Below are 22642 nucleotides of genomic sequence, written 5' to 3' on the forward strand. Positions count from 1 at the left end.
AAAATATATGATGGTGACTTAAAAATTGTCACCGGGCCCCAGCCGATACGGGCAACATTGCGCTTATGGCTTATGAGATTAAGCAATCCTTTACTGTTTATCTTCCTTGGGTGCTGCTACCTAATAATTTCATATTCCTAGAATGTAATGAACACTTTACTACTATTGCAGAGACCTTTGACATAAACTTTTATCGATTGTTAAGTTGAAACTAGATGGCGCTACACTGATACCATACCAGTATATTTTGTCTCTGATGATGCCTGAAACTGTAGCCTTGTTCTTTTTGACGTTTTATGAAGCGAATACGACGTCACGGTAAAAAAAAAACAATTTGGCACTGAACTGACACTGATATTTTATATATTATATTATGAAATTTTTTGTACCACTATTTTACTCATACTCTAGAAATTGGGATATAAGGTTCGGCTATTTAACATCAGAAAATGTTTGTAAATAGGTATTAGGTAAACATTTATTCTTGTATACATAAGTATACATACTGCACAAAAATATGATATACTAGACATAGAAAATCGTTACCACTAACTGGCACACGAAACTATGCACAATACTTAAATGGGAGAGAGACTATTTTTTTCAGCTTGACTTAAATTAGGATGCCAAACATCAAGTATCAAAACAAGCCGAAATCCTGTACCATTGTGCCACACTTCATGTTCAAAGCTGTCATCAAAAATGAGAATTTCGCCTTCTTTCCAGCTCCTTTAAGAGGATGTGTCATTACATTAATCTGAGAAACTCAAGAACTCACCTTGTTTCCTCCGCCACCTTAATAAAAGTATTAATGGGGACCTTTAGGCCTAAATGTATCCTAAGTCTGCAGTTTGTTGGTCCACAATGCGGCCAAACGTGCGTTCCTGGATGCATAACACTGAATTTAGTTTGTCCTCTTCTACATCCTTTAGCATCTGGAAACTTGTCAATGATGTTACAGGTTAAAGGGGTTTTATCGCAATGTTTGGAATTCTTTTGTCCTCGAGCGTAAAGCTCTAACTGTTTCCAAGTCCCAGTGTCTTTAAGATTTTCAGCTTCATCTTCAAAGTATCCTCGGCGATTTAAAATTGAAAGACCTTCTTTTCGAATTTCTTTCCAATTATCTTGAAGCTCAGTAAATAGACCTTTATACATAGGAAGATCCTTAGGTTCCCACCAAGGTTTAGCTACTAGCCTATCAACGTTGTAAAGAGATCTTTGATATTTAGATTTAAACACTTTTAGCTGAACCCCTTCCTCGTATAGCTATAAAATGAACTTATGTAACAGTATACAAATTTTTGCTTAATATCACCTTTAAAGCCTCAGATTTCCTGCCAAGACGTGTTAACGCGTCACCTAAATGGAAGTAAAATCTCCCATCAACTACTCCAGGAGCTCTAGTTTTCAGACCTTTGGTCATATATTCTACCGCATCTTTAAAATTATTATCTTTGGTTTTTAGAATAAAGCCATAATGAACCAGAGCAAAACCATCGTCAGGCCATTTAGAAAGTACGGTTTCTAATACATTTCTTGCATCTTCCACCCTGTAAAAATTAGTGGTAAATCAAATATATTATGTTTATTCCTTAGAAAGTTTTTTGAATTTTATGTATGAATCGACTGTTTTGACATTTAGAATAAATTAAAAACACTCACATATTAACTGTCAAATAGGTGACTGCTAAATTATTGAAATAATTTATATTATGTGGGAATCTTTCAATTAGTTGCCAATGAACTGTGATGGCTTTTTTGTAGTGCCCTAAAACATTTGTAATGTCAAAAATGTATATACAAAATTGAATGAATACTGAACTGCGACGTACTAGTTTGTAACCAGAAAAGAAAGTATTTCTTCTTTCTTAGGACAAAAGCGAAAGTGTTCAGGACATTAAATTGTTTTTTAAACTACGTTTTGCTTGAAGTAAAATTAGAGCATCATTCAGTATTCTTGTTACATAAAGACGTGTCATACAGTGTGACTTATTATATAATGTATGAAACTCAAACTATCATACCAATAAGTCACTCTATATCCAGTAATTAATTATTTCAATTTGAAACTTACCCACAAAGCGCGCTCTATTGATGTATTGTGTAGCAATCTGGGCATACAAGTGGTCAGATATAGCCGGTGAGTTAAGTGCCTTCATATAATAATTTAAGGCTTGAAGCAACAATTGATTGCTTTGTTTTTCTTCGGCTAAAGTGTCCAGAGCTTTGCCCCTCCCATAAAGTACGCGAGGAGAGAAGGGGTTTTGGTCAAGAAGCGCCTCAAACAGTTTGTTAGCGTAAGCAGCATTCTAACACGAAAACCATCAGTTAAAACACACTATAAAATTAATTGTCAAACGAAAACGTAATGTCAAAAAACGATCAGTTTTTATTAACAGAGGTGCGGAATGTTAATAAAAATTGACGTGGAAAAATGTCTTAAAGTTAAAACTCTCAAATATAGACGCATTTCAATATTGCACTAAAATATTTTTTATATTAATCACTAGGGGTATAAAACATTCCATTCAACCACAGCAAACGCAATTAAGTGCAGGATATATATTATATAGGTATAGCGCTGTAGAGCTATTTTTCTAGGAATTAAAAATACAAGGAAAGTTTATTAATTTTCCTGAAACAAAGTCCCCAGTTGAAATTTTTATTTACAATAACAGGATACAGGTTGATTCAGAATGGGAAATCCAGAAACTGAAGGCACTACACATAAAATTGGCAAGTCAAAATAAAACTAAGAAAGTACCAAGATTTTACGTGTAGTAGGTAGGTATTTCCAAATGAATCACCTTGAATTTAAAAAATTAAAAAACTGTTACAAACCTCATGGAGCTGCCTTTCTGCAGCTTCAATGTTTTGCCTTAACTTATTCTCTTCCGTATTAGCTGTCAGTTCTTCCTCTACTTTAGCATCTACAATAAATATGTTAATCAAGTAAATCATCAGAATTATGCAACAGATTTTAGGTGCCACAACTATCCGCAATCTTCAACAACTGACCTCTGTCAAGTTTTCCATATTTAGCTTCAAGTCGTCTCAGCAATTCTTCGTCTTCATCTTCATCATAAATTTCGTAGTCGTCTTCGATCTCCTCATCGTCTAACGGTTCTTCCTCGTCTGCTAATACATCTTCTTCGTAATGCTTATCTTTAACCTCGAACTCCCCTATTTAGGTAATGTCAAAGAGTTTCAGATACACAACTGCAACCTAATCTAACCTTCAGGTGTCAGGGATCGACTATATGTAGTCCTCAGCTCTTGGTATTCATCTCTAACTGTACGATGCTCTCCCTGAGTTTCATCGTCGCTGTATTCTTCTTCAGAGTATTCTAAGAAATAATGCTTCTGCCATTTGGTTGTTGTTGTTTGTCAACTTCTTAGAAAAGCAAAATACCTTCGTTTTCAATCTCAACGTCAGGTAAGTCTGGTTCAATTTCTTGTAGTGTAGGGGGAGGTATAAGTGTATTTCTTCTTGATAAATCAGGTGGGGGTCCCTCTTCCGGAGGAGGTAAATCTAGTTTGGGCTTTTCGACATCTTCAGAAAATTTTAAAAGGTGTTAGATCCTGCTGCGAGTATATATTAAATAATTTGAACAACGAAAGCAAGACTGACAAATCAACGGAAGCCCAACTCATTATACTGATACATACGGGAATTATTACAAGTGAACTGTTTTAAAATATCAGTATAAGGATAGCTGGTAGACTAAAAATATCAGGAAATGCAGTTAGTTGGCAACAATGGGTATTTATGAAGCTATAGGCACAAATCAGTCATGCATTTACTGACCGGGTCGTCGTTTTCTAAGGAATACATTGTATGCTACGGTCAAAAGGGCGAGTCCCACGCCTATTTTTGTAGCCACTGCAAAATATATTACATTTTACTTAAAATTTTTAAGTAATTAGTAAAGTAACGATAAAATTAGTAGATTAGTTTTTATCAAGGAACTGATACAAACTACTAACAATAAATAATAATTATCTTAATTGGTTTCAAAACGACTCTTGCATTTCCTGACATTCCCTTACAATTTTTCTACTTTAATCCCAATGAGTTAACTCAAGTACAAAACCAAAGTTGGAGTAAATTACAGATAAGTGTGGCAACTAAAACCTGTGACCAGTGCAATAAGTACATTAATAAAACAGCGAACTAGTACTTACCTCCTGAACTTCCTTTCTCAGGTGTCTTTTCATCAAGCTCATTTTCAGCTTCTTCCTAAAAAAATCAAACTCCTATAGAATCATTAACTATTTAACTTCACTCACTAGCACACCTTAGGCTCATCCTCTACATCGTCACCTTCAGTCTCTTCAACTTCTTCAGGTACAGCTTCTTCACTTTCCTTACTGTCAATATTTTGTTCATCAGATTGCCCCTCCACAGAATCTTCTTTTTCTATAGGTTCAGCAGAGTCTACCGTTTCAGTAGGTTCTGCGGAATCTTCTATCTCTTCACTTTCTTCATTTCCTTCAGACTCCTCATTTTGCTCTTCATCGGAGATTTGATCAGATTGAGGTTCTTCTTCAGTTTCGTCTACTTCCTCTGATCTACTGACAGTATCTTCAAGCTCCTCGTCTTCGTCTTGTTCATGAGATTGATCTTCTTCCGGCTCGTCCTCTTCAGACGCATCATGGTCCTCATCATCGTGATCATCAGAAACTTCAGGTGAATGATCGTCATGATCGTCTGCGCTTTTGTCGTCCACCCATCCTTCGAATATTTGAGAGAATCGAGATTCTGATTCTATGTTTTCAACTGTAAAGGCAATGACTGTTGATATAGGATTTGGACGTGTTGTCTTTTTAAACTTACGTTCATTTAGACCCTGATTTTCCTTAATAATCAACCCAACTAAGACAATTAAAGCGGAAAAAAGGAAGAAAAATACAATTTTTGAGCACACATTTCCTCCAGTTCCTCCTTCTTTGTGCACATGAATGTTTAAGTCTTCATTGGAAGCATAGAAATCACCGTCATCTACACATAAAAATTTGGTTAACGCGCAATGAGGAACAAAGATTTATTAAATATTCCAAATTTTGTTAGTGAGTGTATCTATTAATTAAAACGTGCCAAAAATTTAAAAATAGAGCGAGAACACATTATAACAGACGCGTTCTAAAAATATCACCAGACACAACACCATATACTTTACCTTTCTTTTTCTTCTTATCTTTCCGCTTTCGGGGTTGAACATCACCCGACATTTTCGGACGGGGGATGGAAAACTACAGACGTCTTACCACCATGAAAAAATCTTCGACTGGTGATCGGAAGTTACTTAACCAATGGGGGAACAGCGATATCGCACGAGAAAATACGAACGATGAGACAGCTTAAAATTACATTCTGAGCTTGAAAATAGGAATAATAACGATTAGTGGGTCTCGTAAGGTATGCGTTTTAGTAAAATTCATGCTAAGCAAAGGAATTTGGACCTATTTCGATTGTATATAATTTGTGTTTCATTAAGGTTTAATTCAACGATGAATGTGTTATTGGTAACAAGTGAGGAATGATTTAAAAAAAAACTTACGGTAATTACTTTAAATTGGACACCAAAGAGACAAGCACATCGCACATTGATAAAATTTTGTGTAATATGCCTTGATATGACAGATACAGCTATATTGATTTATTACCTAGACATATTGCGTAATGGTCAACAGATGTCGTTAAGAGAAAATCTTGATCAAATTATATTAATTATAGTGATTACCAAATTGGTTTGGTTTGTCAAAAAGTCTGTAGAAAACCAGTTATTTTATTAACACAATGTTTAATAGATAACTAATAACAATAAAAGAGTGTAAATCAACTGAATAATTTCTAAAAAAAAATACAAATTACTCAAACAGGTGGAAGTCTATTATTACTTTCTTCACGACAACAACCGTTAACAGCACATCCCCTTCCGCGTTATTGACGATTATCCACTTCATCTCTAATCTCTGATCACAACATATTACAGTAATATTACGGTAAATTTATCTGTTATGGGGGTGGGAACAGATATAGCAAAAAATTGAGTAACCGTACTCGTGGGTGCAACTATTACTACCTGTTTTAAAAATTGTACCTGCAAAGGTGGAATGTATAAATATAATTTTATTTGTTCTTTTTAGAAAAAAAATATGAAAAAAGGGTTGTTAACTAATTTTAAGGAAATTTTAAAGGTAAAGCGAAGCACACGTCAGCACACTGCCAAAACAAAAAAAGGGCATCAAAAAAAATTAGGGGCACACAAAATCAACCCTTAGATAAGCAGCACACCTTGGTCGGTTTTTCAATTTTGTTTGGAAATCGAAATCGGGCCATGGGTGTAACACAATAAAAGCGCGTGTCGACGGTGTGACTATTGAAGATTCCCGTTTCCCACGTTTGGGCGCCCTTACGAAGGACCATTTACTCCCTTGCCACCCCTCAAATGCTAATCGGTTTTGTATCAAGCCGAATAGCGTTTTTGATAGCCAGGAACGAACTTTCCATATTACTCACTACAAGATTTATAAAGTAATTACAGCAATTAATTATGAACAGAGTATAGCAAAAAAATTTCAAGAATTCAGTTTGTCTACTAGAAAAGATTTAATTAATTCTAGTAATGGAAGCTATAAAAATATACTAAGTACGTCCCTGTCTTTATGTATTGTGCATGTGATTAATCAACATATTTCCGAATAATCACTTTAGGTTTGATTTTTTGATTGCATATAAAACAGCCTGTATCTGTTATTGCATATCAGTCCATTTTATTTATTACATGCGTTAAGGTCAAGTGAGAAATATTAGAAAAACCTAAATTTACTAAACAAGTAAATTTGGTAAATGCAACATTTGAAAATTGCCTACATAAATTATTATTAATATATCTATTTTTCTGCACATATCCTAATTAATATGAAAACATACATTTAAAACTTTTATATTTTTTTTAATTAGTCTATATTAAGTAGGAAAACTTCAATTCATACAAAGCGTGCACTCTCTAAAAAGTCCCTCAGACTGTTCGAATTTCTCTCACGTCTAAATATATTTACAGTTCGGACCTTATTTGTGTTGTCCTGTATCTGTTTTTTGGCTGAAGAAAAAAAAACTCATATTTCTAGAGGTGTCAATTCATTTCTAAAAAAAAGGACAAAAACTGTTTGCTCTTTTTAAAAAGTGTAAATAAAAAAAAACAGTGAAAAAAATTAAGGGGTGATTTCTTGAGGAAAATTAGGAGGGGAGTTTAATATACAAAAATTTCAGTTGAGATACCAAATAACCCCTACTTAAATACTAAATCCTAAAGAAGGTTTTTAAATATAAAAGTATCAAAAATGAAATTTGGTACATACCAAAAATTTGGGAAAGACCAGAATTTTTAAAACTTTCAAAAATTACTTTAAAAAGACCAGAAGCCTCTATAAGTGTCCTAACCCTTAGAAAAATCGTTTATAATGACCAGAAGCTTCCATATAATTTCCCTTAGAAAAATTGTCTAATATGGGCAGAAGCCTCTAAATACTATTGAAAACGTTCTAAAAATTATCAGAGGCCTTTGAAAAACTTTGTTTTATTTAATTGCCCTTTAATTAATGTTTCTTTGCGTCGACTTAGTGTGAACTTTGATACAATTTAGTATTGACAAACCATTTTACCTTAAACAATCAAGAAACAAGCAAAAGGAGAATTAATAATTACACTAAAACAGACAACATTACAAGCGTTTAATCTTAAATCGGTTTTGTGCTACACTCAAAGGATATATTAGATTTAGGGCCGGTACTTTCACCTCCGAATAAATTTATTCTTAGGATAATTTCTACAGAAATTACGGAATTGACCAATACCAGCGTCTGATTTCACGATTTCCATAGATATTATCCTTAGAATAAAGTTATTCTCAACTGAAAGTACTGGGCCTATAATCTTTTAGTCCTCTAGTATCATTGTAAAGTGTTTTAAAACTTTAATTGTTAGTTGGGTTTAACTATGTAAAATACATTAAATAAGTAAATGGTATTCCTTCACGTAAGTGGTACAAATGAATTTGGTCTAAAATAAAATGGTTTCTTAGGAAAAAAATAAATCAAGTCTACAGTCGACTGCCTTACAAAAATGAGAGAATTGTGACAATATAAGAAAAATAACAGAAAGGATTTTGGATTTTGATGCACATTTGCTGTAAAATGATACTGGCATACTGCGAAATATATAGGGCGTCCCATAATTATATAAATATTTTAGCATTGTTCTAGTCAGTTTAGATGGGACTTTTGTGGGCTATGACAGAAATATTTTATGATATTCGATCACATATTTTAATAATTTTTTTTAAGACCTCACTTAATTTGAGGCCCCATTTCTAAAGTAAAAAATTATGAACTTAAACTTATATTAACTATTCAACAATAACATCCCAAAATTGTAAAAATTGGTTTTAATTTTGAATGCATTTGACTGTTATTACAGCACTTCTGACGTCACTGAACACTTATGATAATGTATTATAGGTTTGTGGAACAACGTTGATACTAATCCAGACCAAGCGGACAAAGTGTATATTTTGAGACAAAAACACCACAAAATTAAGATAAATATGAGGTATTCAGACAAGTTTACCCATCTAGCAATATCGGAACGTACGTAACAAATTTGCCAGGAATTTTTTTGTTGTTAAGTATTGTTTTATCTGCTTAGTGTGGATAGTAAAAACATATACTTTTTGACAGGTATGACAGTCAAAACCGAACTGTGATACGTTACTTTGTCTAACATTTACTCAAAACAAACTCTTGTTTGCGGTCACCCCACACTCACAAATTAGTAAAAATTGAAATCGAATGAGAAAATTTGGTTACTAGAACTCACACGCGACTCCATTATGGTTTTCTTTGGCTGTGGAAAGAGATAGGAAAAGTTTAAATAAGGGTTGCCAGATACTCTCACTTTCTAGCTATGCCAAATGTCCAGAATGACATATCGTTCATAAGATTTATTGCAGATTATAATCAAGTTAAGTTTGGACATAGGAATAAGTGATAACAAAAACAAAAAGCATATGTGTATTTTGGTGTAATGATTAGATAAGGAGGTGTGATGAAAAAAAGGCAACGTTGTAGGAATCAACGAGTGCCAAATCGGAAGGGTGAGGCGGACGCGTGGACGCCCGCCCGACTACCGAGTGGGGATGAAAGTGGGGGTAAAAACGTGACCGAGCGACGTTAAGGGCGACGTTTGATCAACAGGGTGAAACACTTTGAACATACGAACTGTCGCTGACACACGCGCGGTGCATCAGCTGACGGCCGTTTTGACACGCGACTTGTTTCCGATTTTTAATTTTCTTTCGATTCTGTGATAAGTGACCATGGATCACTCTTTATCTCAAAACCCTCCTTTGCATTGGGGCTATTCGTCTTCTAATGCTGCTTCGTCTTGGCAACCGGTCGCTTCGCGAGGTACTAAAAGACCTCTTTCGGAAAGTGATTGTGATGATGCTTATTCCGAGGAATCCTCTAAAGAACAGTAAGTTAAAACTAAATTTACACATTCTGCAACTATATTATAACTTTCAAATAGTAATCAAACTTTGAATGAAGTTTAATTTAACTTTTCCTGATTTTCAAACTTTTTAATTACTAAACATAACGCAATTTAAATTCAAATTTTCTCTTAGATGTACTTCACCAGGTGACACTGACAGTTGTCAGATGTTATCCAGAAAGAAAAGACGGGGAGTAATTGAGAAAAAAAGACGAGACCGCATAAACATGTCCCTTTCGGAACTCAAAAGACTAGTGCCAAGTGCTTTCGAGAAACAAGGTTCAGCTAAACTGGAAAAAGCTGAAATTCTACAAATGACTGTGGATCATCTAAAAATGCTGCATGCCAAAGGTAAGATTTTGATTTGATTATGTTTAAAGTATGATAAGCGACGTAAAAATGTTAAGAGAACGTTGCGATAAATCATTCCTTCGTAATCCTAGTTTATAAATTAATATTTGACGTCATCAAAATGATTCGATATTAACGTCACTTAATTCGTACGAACGCGCATTACGAGGGCGAACAAGGATTTTGTAGTTTTTATTTACATGACCTACAGCAAAATTATTTGAATGTTTATATTCAGAAAGTATACTAGTCAACTTAATGGCCATAAACAAATCCCCTAAGTGCGTGTAAAACATAAGGTGGTGTAGAAAACCTGTTGCCCTTATTGGCATTAAAAAGTTCCCACGAGGCTGGCAAATATGCAGCTGGTCCGTTGAACATCATATCACCACCTATTCCCACGCCACTTCTATTTAACCCTTTTTATTCATTTTCCACCTGCTAAAACTGTGCATTTATTTGAACCACATACGAAAACTGTTTTCGCTTCCTTATTGTCATTTGTGCAGGTACCGGGTACCTATACGGATCAGTTCTAATACACGTGCGATCTGGGATATTATTTGTACTTTCCGAATACGTATTATATCACAATCTCAGAAATTTGCATCATCATTAATTAGCATATACAATGCAATCAGCAATAATTTAATATTGACGTCACAATTGACAACGTTATTACTTTCGCAGAAACCAGTTCCTTATTATGTTTTTATTGCTTAGTTTACGAAATTATGCCCGCGCGGGCATAAAGTAGTGGTAATCGTACACTAAATGTTAATGATGATTGTTTTTTCGTACTAGTTGCATAGTACATTAGCCGTATCTGTACTTAAAAAATAGAACTTGTTTTTGGGACAAATGTGGTCGTAAAGATATGTAACCTCTCATCTCAATCATAGCAAAATACTCATTTTGTCTTTGTAGACAATAGTAAAAACGTATCTTTAATCATATTTGGTCTCCAATAACACTGAATGTTTATCTTGTACGTGAGTAATTAACATATTCACTTCCAACAAGTACACCAGACACTAAAGCCACTTGTACATCAAAAACGTGTCATTCGGTGACTGGGAGATACATTTTTGCTTCCAATATTCACCTAACAAATGCTAATTACCTATGTGAACATTGTTAACTAATAACATCTTGCCCATGGAATATTTGGACCATAAAAAATTCGAAGAAAATGTTTCTGTGAAGTCACACCAGAAGCACAGTTTCTGCCACCTATTTTATAAATTTGTTCTAATAGCTTCCTGATTTCATATCACTGCAATGCACTTTATTAATATTAAAATTTAGATATTTTTAATTTAGTTTAATTCAACTTTTAATTTGTTGCAGGATTAGACTCCTTTGCCTTTGATCCTCACAAGTATGCCGTAGACTACCACGGAATGGGATTTCGAGAATGCCTAGCAGAAGTGAGCAGATACTTAGAAAGAATTGAAGGAATGGATGCTCAGAATCCTATGCGTCTGAGACTGACTTCGCACCTGCAATGCTGCGCAGCACAAAAAGAACTGGCATTAAAACAAGCCGCTTCTACCCCTTGGAGTTATGGCAGTACCCAAGCTTATGCCCCTCCGTTGAACCCATTATCATCACCCAACCACGGTTCTTTGAACACTCATCAACCCCCTGGTTTGCCGCCACCGATTCATCACCAGAATATGCATCATGATTTGGGACATTATGACGTGTCAACTTCCTGTGCGCAGAGTATCCCTCCGTTACCTCCTAGTGATACTAGTCGGTTAGCTCCACCCTCAACGTCTCTTCTGACCCCTTTAACTACCACAACATCCTCGGCTTTGGCTTACAGCCCTCATCATCAATATCCTCCACCAGTTAATTCCTTTGGAATTCCAGCGTCTTCTAGCCACCACCAAAACTACAGTCAAAGTATTCCTACCTCACAAGGAATGAAGCCTTACCGACCTTGGGGAGCAGAAGTGGCTTACTAAAAGTTAGGGGTGTGGATAAGTGAATGTGATAAGAAGTGTTGCCCCTAAAAACATATCATGAAACAATAAGTTAGCTTACCTGCGGATGTGATAAGTTCAGTGTAAGCGTGTCCTTTTGGTGGTGATGTAATTTTTCTGGTCAGTAGTATAAGAGAATCTTTTGCAACTAATTTATTTCTGTACATAACCGTACAAGACTTTAAAGTAGACAACAAATTGTATATAGTTTTATGGTGTCTTCACACGTGAGTGAATTATACCCTATGTGATTTTCTGAAGTTACGAATCAATGAATAAATCGTATACTATTTTTCTACCATGTTGTTTCACATACACCTAGCAGTAAACTGACCTTTGGAAATTTTGCATACCTTGAAAACAAGTATTGCGTAAATTCAATCGAGTGAACCAGTTCGAAATTAGGACGTGTCAATCAGCTGGACCTCACTTATTTCTGGAAGTAATTAGCACAGTGTCAATTGTTTTCTATTAAGTTTTATATTAGTATGTACCGATTAAGTCCTCGATTTCAACGTTTGAAACCTTCAATTTCCCATCATATTTTAGGGCAAAAATGAATGACACAAACCAGCACAATTACATAATTAGTGCTTTATTATTAACTGATTAGAGCTTCTTATGACATATTTTGTTCAGCAACATTTAACAGGTATTATAAAATAAGTGATAATTAAATACGTGAATGAGCCACTTTCTTTTTCCAGGTAATTGAAAGTAATGTTAAAAAATACCGCAAAACCCAATTTTTTTCCTCATTTAACACAATTTCAACAAAACAATATGTGTGAGTCAACATAAAATTAATTGTGTATAAACGGTTTTTGGTGGACAATAATTTATAAATTGATAACAACTGCATAATTTTTTTGATAAATTGCTGTAGAAGAAACGTTTTGTTTGCTTTGTTGAGTTCAATTATTCACATAACCTGCTCACTGGCAGAGTAAAAAGTGGAAAACTGGACAAAGTTTAGTCAATCAGCCCTACTGACGTACTTTGAAAAATTATGTAGACAAAATATTGACAGAAAATTGCAACTCATCCTGTATAGAAATTTGGGGTTGCATACAAATTGTTTGAGGCGCACTTAAGAGAGTCTAAAGAGTTTGACGTTTTTAAATCATAAAAACATTACTAGATAAATTGTTTTGCTGCAAACCTGAAAAACAAGAGAGTTAGAACCAAAAACTACAATATTTGTTTTAGAGGTGTTTTCCCTAGTTCACTAAATACTAACGCACTTGTTTTGGCTGTTTCAAAGGCAAATTCTACAAATTTATTGTGGAAACTTAACTTTTTCTCAATTAAAAAGTAAAAAAATGTTTCAATGCCTTTCACGTTGAGCCTTTCCCTCCAGGAGTTGGAGAAAAGTTGGAGAAGAATTGGAGTTGCCTCCAAAAGATCTTGAGTTGATAGCTTAGACTGCTCATCAATTTTTTTAAATGTCCTTTTTGTTTAAGGTACAGTGTGCTATAGATCCGAGCGTAATTACACCAGGAAGTTACACAAGGTAAAGAAAAAAGACACTGAAACATGTTTAACATATTTAACTGCCAAAATTCAGGAGTGCAGCAGTACGAACAAGTTTTTGGTGCAATAAAATGTATTATTTTCTATTTCCGGTTAACAATTTATGGAATTTTTCAAGATAGCAGAGATACAAATTGTCGGTACTACTCAACCAAGAAAATTTCAAAAGAAAAACCACTAAACAATTCATAAATAAATAATAAAATATAATGAATGGTCTACAATAATTTTCTCCAATCTTAATAGTCTAGTCAACCTAGAGTCATTTTAAAATGCCTTTAAAAACCTCTTAAAAACCATTTCAACATGCCAGATGCTTTTAGAAATATCTCAACCTTTTTCTGTAGCTTTAGTAGTCCACCGCTTTCTACAAGATTTTCTCACTCAGGTTTAATACAAAAAATATAAATTAATTTTAATAAAGCTGTAATTGTTAATTAAACCAAATACATAATCAGGACCAGAAAAACATTTAATGAATGGTCAGTCCTAAATAAAAATTGAACTAACCCTTCACCCTAACGGGGCTATTGTAAGCGCTTCTTTGTGAGGAACTTTTGGCAATACAGAAAAACTAGAAAAACAGGAACAATCCGAAGGGTCGACCCTTAAAAAAGATTCGCAAATAAGAGCTTAAAACTGCAACCCTTAGTCTTGAAAACCCGTTTCGAACTGTGCAACCATGAAACAGGACAACAATAGGATTGACCAGTGTCCACAAAGCCGATATTGGCGTAAATATTTTTAGTAAATTTTTTTCGTCTTCATTATGAATGACGGTTAGTTTAAGCTTCATTTGTGCACGTGTGCTTTTATACAAATGGTTTTACCGGAAGTTCGTTACTGATGCATTTAACTTAGCAGAGAATATTTCAAAGCAAAAAGAAAAACAGTATCGTTAACTCGAATTGGTGCTTTAGGGAAACACCACTTTTAATAATCATCCCTTGTTATATGCAGTTTTTGTGGCTGTTGTGTTTAATGTGCAAATCACACAAATAATAATTTATGTGAGCGATAACAGTGAAATCAGTAGAGCGCAAAAGAGAAACACATATATCAAACCCCCCCGTCCCCACCAATGCAATCAGCATTTGCATAAAAATTACCCGGCACAACGTATTTTAGGTAAACAACTTCATTAGTTATCAACATATAGAGTTTGTTTTAGTAGCAGTAGATTAGGTTTACAACTAACAAAACCCCTAAAACCAACGAATAGTAAATAAAATTAGCATATCCCCTTCCATGAAAATGCTGAGGGCAAGTCGTGTGGCGGCTAGTCAGTATGAGAGTCGGCTTTCTAACTATTTCCCACGATTCGACACCCCAATGGTATCATTACAACCCCGACGTGCACCAGCCTAAACTCCTATTTTCATTTTCTGGTTCTGTCTTGCTTGCTCCCCTTCATTGTTCGCTGGCTTATTCGTAGAAAATGTCAAAAAAGGGTTTGCATGAGTATGGCGTGGGAGAGTCAATATTTGAATACATTTGTATCGATTGTTAAGGGATAATCTATATAAGTATCTTCGTTTTCTAAACAGAATAAAGCGCAACAGGTCAATTTAAACTTCAACCTACGTCATTATAGCCAATTAAATCTGGTCGACAAGCAAATTAACACGTTCCAGCTATTTACGAATTCTTCAATAAAATTACGTAAAAATTAATAACCTCATTTGTGACGTGGGCTATAAACTGCACGTACGCATACAGTTTCGTCTTATTATCAATAGTATGATTCAGATTAATTGAAAACCATGTCCTACCAGACACATTGATTGAATGAAGAAAATCCAAGTTTGTAATCATTTTATTAATAGGTCGAAAAAATTAAATTATGAATAAACATGAATTAAAGAATTGTAAAGAAGGATGAACTATCTTTAAAACATTCAGTGCAAAAGATAAAATTAAAAAAAAATAATAAAATCTGTTAACAATTTAATTTTTTAAACCCTGGAACTGTTAATTTAAAAGAAAAATGTCAAAATAATGAATTTAGAAGGTGATACTTACGGTCCTTTGCACTTATTTAAAACAAAATAACTTTTTTAATCTGTCAGTACTTAATGCAAAAATTAAAAATTGTGTGCTAAATTAAAAATTCTTACTCACAATCGTCTTTTACCTAGAAAAACTTGGTAAAAAGTGCTTGTGCAGCCATTTTTGAGATTTATTGAGAAACATTTAAACAATCCACTTCGGATATGGCAAAGTCAAAAATAAAAATCACTAAAAGATATAATAATAAAAAAAATGATTATCAAACTCTGTTAATAAAAATTTTCAGTTTAAAAGTTACATAGTAAGTATCTGACAATAACTAATTTTTACAGTTATCAAAAAATATAAGCATTCCCCTTCATTTTTTTAATTCTACATCATTTTTTTTATAACTTCTTAATAGTTTGAGGTTTAAACAAAACTTTGGATAACGATGGTTGGGATGCATTGATTTAGATTACTCACTACTTATAAGATAATATAAAATTCCATTTTTACATGTTTTTTCGGCTAAATGAAACAAATTACTGCCATTGTCCAGTGAATGTTTTGATTTTAAGTTTTATTTTGACGTTAATATTGGACCTAGACCCAAACTATTAACACTTTTCCATAATTTTAAAGCTCTTTGAAGTGGCATTATCAATTTTTTTAGTCCGACGTTTTGTCTTTGCGAAACGATCATTAACCTGGTTTTTTTAAATGCGGTCTTAATGTCTTAACATTACATTCTGAAAGTCATTTTTATTCCAAATTCAATGACGTATGACACTTGATGGTTTAAATGCGTTTTGCTCTGTTTTTTACCTTAACAAAAAATGACCTATTACAGATCTGAAAATTATTGCCTATGTCAATATATGGTTAATAGGATATGGAAGAAATCAGAATGTATTTGGATTTTTAATTTTTTTCATTCTACAATCAAATGCGCACACTTGACTCGATTTAACCAACTCTTATCATTTCTGAGATCTGTGTACTACCCTACACCTTAAAGTTTATAAATAAATTCAATTATATTCCGAAAATCAAAGAGAAAAATCTGTATGACTGGCATCATTTAAGCAATGACTTTCTTTAAAAACATATTTCAGTAAAAGAAGAGCAAACAATTTCTGTCTGGCTTGACGTAACATCAAATTGTTGTTGTGAATTAAAAAACAAATTACTATTCAAGGAAAAATAAATTCAGTTAATTCTGTAATCCCACCTGACCCTGATGATAATACGGAGAGACATTTTCAACAAACAGGTTATTTAAACAACAGTGTGATCAAAGTCAGGAGCCAATAACATTTTTAATAAAAAATACTTAATGATAGACAATATAGGGTGTTTGATGGTAATTGAGTGAGTTTAATGCTAATACGACAAGTTTTATGTAGTGGTGTAAAACATAAAAAATGTTATAGATTGACAACACGGAAATAGATTATTTGTAGATGATTTAAAGATATGCTGTTTTAAAACCACCTATTAATGACTGACCTATTGTAAAATGAAGACAATCAAACCAAAACAAGCTGATATAAAGGGCATTGCGGAAACACAAGAAAGAGGAAAATTCTCACGATCAAAAATATGGGCCGAGTGTGGGAAACCGAAATTACATTTCCTTTAGCTGGTTTTGTAATTAGAGGGTGGATAAAATAAGGGTGGAGAGTCAAGTGCAAATCGCGCGGAAATGCAAAGGAGGGGACGCCCGATAAAACTGTGTGAACGGCGAGCCCAACTTTATTATGTTTTGATTCGTCGACCTAAGTTGAGCGTGCTATATCAACTGTATTTCGTATTGACGCACTTTATTGTTTATCAATTATTAACAATCGAACACGGTTTAATCAGTAATCAGCATGTCCGTGAGGAAGTTTTTTACCGGTGCCGGTCAAAACTGTTTAAAAGTAAGTACATTTTTAATTCTAAAAAATAATTTACTTGTAAGAACTTTTGCCTATTTTATCACTAAATCTTGTGTTATAAATTAAACAAATTAACAAAGCTTACTTATCCACATCACAGCATACACTACAGAAACAATGCTTATGAGACAAAATATTTGCTTAATCATTGAAATTTCACACACTTAATACCTAATTATATTCTCAGGTACTCAAAAATTGGACAAACCACTTACAAGGAAAACATCACAAGAAACGATGCAGGGAGAGTTCCGTTTACTCAGTTTCGACCTTTGGAAGAGCTAGCATATCCACGGAAACCACTATTCTGGAATACGACATCACCTCATGTACATGTCAGCAGAACCATAACGAAATTAATGAAAATCGGTTTAATGAAAGCATAGAACAACGGTGGTTATGTAAATATTACTAAAAAGGATCTGCATATAGGTTTAGAAAGTGATTTTTTGGAATTCCTAATTTATGGCTGTGATGACGTATTATTTATTACACTTTATTGTACCGAATGACTAGGTTTTAATTTCGCGTAAATAAAATTTTTCAGAATTGATCATGGTTTTTTTTTTCTGCAACTTCTATCCTAAACACGGAAACTGTGATGACTGGATTAACGTCACGGTAAAATCGAGCACAAACAATTTAATTTATCACAATGGGTATGAATGACGTTCAAGAGTAACGTAGAAAAACGTATTCACTCAAAACACATTAGATATTCAACTACCAAACTATTGTCCTAAATAGTTTGATCAAACCTAGTGCAAACCCGTACATTGTACGGTACGTGTACATTGTTCTTTCGATGCGGTGTTAATTGATAAGAAATTAGTTTCGGAAACAAAAACAGAAAGATTCCTTAGTTTGACGCAAAATTTCTCGCCTGAAACGCAGGTAATTAGGAAGCGTGTAAATTTACACCTGTAAATTCGAAAGTTTTCAACTCCATATTAATATAAGTACAGTGGAAATTAACAACGATGTGAAGTTACCTAATAGTATTACTACAAATCAGTTATTGAGTTACAAAACACAACTGTAATTTAACTAGATGTTTTCAATTAACTTAACAACCTTTATACATTTAAAAAATACAAATGACAGTGTTGGATTGAAATCGTGAATAAAATTAATGAGTACGGTTAAAAATCAAAATATTCTACTATTTCAGTATTGGACACATGGTTGCCAAATATCATGAAACAAAGGTAAAAAAAGAAGAGAACAAAGCCAATTTTAATTGGAATTAACGATAGTGAGACGATTTTCTCTATGGTTCTCAAGACCAAAGTGCTTTCAGGGTGTTCTATCTGAGGAACTTTGGGCAAAAGGTTCAGTATTAGCAATAGCTCAACGGGTCCCACTAACATTTCTACAAGATTCTTGAAACAAGTGGTACATACAATATTTTGCTCTAAGTAGATCACTAATTGTGGTTCCTATATACAAAAAGAGTCGTCCTGAGCAGCCTGAGAAGTACCAATTAATATTCATATTTCTCTGATTATTCTCCGGATCTCTCTACGAACAGAGAGTCAATCTGAGCAAATTCTTAAGATTCCTTCACACATCATTATAATTTTTTTATTATATTTAACAAAATATACAAAACAAAAGAGACATAAACAAACATAATTTGTGATATAAATTAAAAATTAGGTAAAAATTCCTATCAAAGTTTCCTATCAAAAACAATTAAACTAGGCTTATTTTGTGACGTTGTAATTATGTTTTACGTATAACCAGCCACATAACGTCTGACTCACCCTGTAGATAAGCAAACCAATATTCTTAATTCATAAATCGCTATTATATCAACCTAATGATATACATCTACAATAAAATTTTTTACAATTCTCTTAGAATTTTTGTGTCATTTTTATCTTCTCTTAATTACCTTGTCCCATTTAATAAGTTTGTAATGTTTATATTCACTATTGCAATAATGACATTTCGTAAAAAACATTAATTGCATTGTGATTAATCCAAAATATTTCAAAAAAATACTGGTGTGTACTTGTTTTTAAAATTAGTCATCATAAAATAACCCCACATCTGTTCCCGGAAGTAAATCCGTGTTAACAAACGACATTCATAACATTATTATTGAGCGATGCTCATAGTAATCGTAGTGTATCGGGTTGATCAGAAAGAATAACTCGTTAAAATTAACCAATCATCATCGGCCGATTTATCAATAGTGGGACATTTTAAGTGGAGGAGTAGTAATTTTATATTGAATTAACTATTGGGGCACCCTGTCCTATATTTCCATGATTGATTGATTTTCAATCTTCGGTTAGAGAGATGCAGTTTAAAGTTGATTGAGTCGCTTATTTTGTATATTCGATTAAATCGTTAGTTGATAATTTGCTTTTTATCTCATGGTAGGACAGATTTCATTGAAATTTGAAGATAAAGCTGAATACGTGACTGTATAAACGGTCGTAAGGATTAAGCCACAAAACCAATTTTATTGTAAAATCCTAATTGCTTAATTGTGATGACCAGATGCAATCGAGTTAGTACCGGAAATGGTTATTTACTTACTAGAAAAGGAAACTTAATGATTATTGTAATTTCTTAATCCAAACAAGTAGCCCTAGACTAAGTGTCACATGAGATCAAAATGGTTTTTAATTTTCGATGCTGAAATCCCAAAGAGAAAATATTTAAAGTATTAAAGTCGGCCATTTCTGTCACGTGCTGGTCTTAGAAATGGAAACAATTGAATAGATGGAGTCACGTGCATTGCACGCGCCAATGACGTCACTACGAACCAGAGTCTTTTGTGAAACACTGTACTTTGATATGCGTAGAAGGAATTAGAGTGACTCATATGAAACACAGTAAATGATAATTATGGCAAAAGTAGATCCTTTGATTTTTCTGGCTAAGAAACGAAATCGGAGGTATCAATTCCGCATGAAATAAACAACTAGCACTAATAAACACCTTACAATATATAAATTAGAACAATAATATTCCCAATTAGAGTGTTTTATTGGCCTGTTCAAAACTGAATTATATAGTTATTGACATCAGCCACATCAATGTTCTAAACGTAGTAGGCAATTAATCTGTTTATCGCTTGAGTCACATCATACTATCAGAGAAGACTGAAAAAAATTATTTATACGAATTAATCTTACTAACAATATAAGGACACGCGCTTTTATTATTGGAGGCGTTAGGAAGGGCACTTCACTAGCCCAAAATGCAATGAACCGTGTAAGGGCAATAGTAGTTGGGTGGACAGTGGTCACTTTACGCAATGTCCCATTTCACCCTTATAATTGAAACTAAACAGAAATAAATGGCCCACATCTGGCTCCTTCACGCATCGTAAAATGCAAAATCAACTGATTGTTTTCCATCTTAAATCAATTTCGCTATTCAAACTGACATTTTCATATTTCAATTTTGGGCTAATGCAGTCATTGATGCCGTTACCAATGCTTTATATAATTTCATACTACACGTTACAAGCCCATGTGGTTATATTTTCTGAACGGAAAATCCACCCTTAGACAGTCCGTCATGAATCAAAAGTTTTTTTCTTTAGTGTATCCATTCGAAACAATTTCACATTGGATTAAAAGTGCAATTAAAACTTATTGTTGCCCCTCACAAACACATTAATATATACGTCTGTCAACCACAGATCAAGTAACTGTCACAAAAAAACTCACCAAAGGGTTACTTTAAAATGATTTTAATACTTCAGGAGCGTGAAAAGGGGTGATAATTCAAACGGTGCATTTTAAAGCTGCTTTGTGGTGTATACCCAGATATTTTACTGCCTACTATTTAAAAACTTGTTTCAGGACCTTCAAACTTCAAACAGATAAACTATGATACTTTAACTGAAAAGAAAAGGATGATTTGTAATAATGACAGGAACAATTTGTGTCCCTTAAAGGCTGTGTCACAGCTGGTTAAAGACTAAGAACACAAACCACCAAAAAGGGAAACAAATTAAAAATTCCTCAATCAGTATCATGTGAGACATAAAAGTATTGTAAGTTGCTTCAACAGAATATAACAACTTGTTTTATATGTTTGTCTTTTGTTAACTTTCAGAAAACCTTTTCATGTATGATTAAATGTGAGTACCTGAAAAGAAAATAGTTAGTTAGTAGTGGCGCATCTATCATAAACACAAATGATAAAGTAAATTACTAGAATTAGGTCAGGGTTTAAAAACAAGGACATAGAAATGTAAGTTATCAATATAATCTCAAATTAAAAACCAACCACATTTTGTTGAAAGTTAAATGGAGTTCAAACTAAAAGACATCATTGATCCAGTTTTACAGTATGGCTTTTGTCATCAGAATGGTATCACTTTGTTTGCCCAGAAGGCAAAATTAGTTATACAAAAATTTTATTGAACCTTTTTGATTAATACAAATAAAGACATCCACCAGAATGTCCAATTAATAGGAGACACTCTAAATATGATTAAAGACAGCTATGCCAATTACTTACTTGGCACACTGTCAAGATGCTGGCATTGTACTTGTTATAGCAGCACACATTCACAGCAAAATTGCCATATAATAGGGATAACTTGGCATTAAGATTTTGTAAAAAAAGTGGGAAAACCTTAAATAAACCAATTTATATCTTCAATATTTAGTCAGTCATTTTATGGGTTCAATTGAACTTCAAAAATATCTGCAACTTAATTGCTCATAAAAGCAACAGAAATAGGCCCTACTACAAACTACAATAAATGTTCTAAAACTAGAACCCTAGGACAAAACAGTGGTAGTTAAATGTTAGTGTAATATAACACATTTTAGCTTAAATATACTGTTGAGGTACTTCTTTAACAATTACATTTATTAAACAGGCTTGGAAGTTGTGGGTGGAGTGTTAGTAATAAATAAAAACAAATTATGTCCTACTAGGGTAATACTTACAACCAGACACCGGTGAACAATACACTACATTTACATGCACAACAATATATGGATGATTAATAAGTATAATTGAATTAAATATTATTATTTAAACAATCAATTTAAACTTCTGCAATGTTTATAACGTATAACCTAAAAGAATGTTTTTGTTTTTTTTTATTGACAAATAGTCAGTGAATTCATTCATCTCAGAAACAGAGTCACAATAAATAAACAAAAACTTCGTTCTATTTCCGTCTCTGTTATGAAATAAAAAGCGATAGCTATACGTATAACTCCACTCTATACACTTTTGTGCAAACTTGTTTCATTCATCACCTCCAGAATTTCTCTTTCTCACTTTGTCATGAT

General features: G+C 33.4%; 2 protein-coding genes and 1 long non-coding RNA gene across 7 annotated transcripts; 2 read left to right on the forward strand and 1 right to left on the reverse strand.

Annotated features, from left to right (window-relative positions):
* Positions 1–460: 460 nt before the first annotated feature.
* On the reverse strand, positions 461–22448 carry LOC145738924 (aspartyl/asparaginyl beta-hydroxylase-like). Of its 5 annotated transcripts, XM_081994102.1 has the most exons (15): positions 22292–22445; positions 5181–5379; positions 4838–5002; positions 4299–4780; positions 4186–4240; positions 3809–3883; positions 3413–3553; positions 3237–3347; positions 3019–3183; positions 2842–2930; positions 2075–2309; positions 1663–1768; positions 1316–1550; positions 779–1266; positions 461–729 (listed from the first exon to the last, which is right to left on the reverse strand). In XM_081994102.1, exons 2-15 carry the CDS (start codon positions 5230–5232, stop codon positions 579–581), a joined length of 2550 nt encoding a protein of 849 aa, XP_081850228.1. In that variant the 5' UTR covers positions 5233–5379; positions 22292–22445; the 3' UTR covers positions 461–578. The 5 variants fall into 5 exon arrangements, with proteins under 5 accessions (XP_081850228.1, XP_081850229.1, XP_081850230.1 ...); XM_081994103.1 differs by lacking the exon at positions 3809–3883 and having other exon boundaries at positions 22292–22444; XM_081994106.1 differs by lacking the exons at positions 461–729; positions 779–1266; positions 1663–1768 and having other exon boundaries at positions 1382–1550; positions 22292–22448.
* Positions 9381–12196, forward strand: Hey (Hairy/E(spl)-related with YRPW motif). The gene is made up of 3 exons (XM_081994115.1): positions 9381–9538; positions 9690–9907; positions 11258–12196. The coding sequence occupies exons 1-3, from the start codon at positions 9381–9383 to the stop codon at positions 11878–11880; spliced, it is 999 nt and encodes a 332-aa protein (XP_081850241.1). The 3' UTR covers positions 11881–12196.
* Positions 16653–17916, forward strand: LOC145738936 (uncharacterized). Its single transcript, XR_014180885.1, has 3 exons — positions 16653–16794; positions 16857–17345; positions 17551–17916. It is a non-coding gene; the product is annotated as an uncharacterized LOC145738936 (long non-coding RNA).
* Positions 22449–22642: the final 194 nt, after the last annotated feature.

This window comes from Ips typographus, linkage group LG16 (genome assembly GCF_016097725.1).
Source record: "Ips typographus isolate SLU linkage group LG16, UJ_Ityp_2.0, whole genome shotgun sequence".
NCBI lineage: Eukaryota > Metazoa > Arthropoda > Insecta > Coleoptera > Curculionidae > Ips > Ips typographus.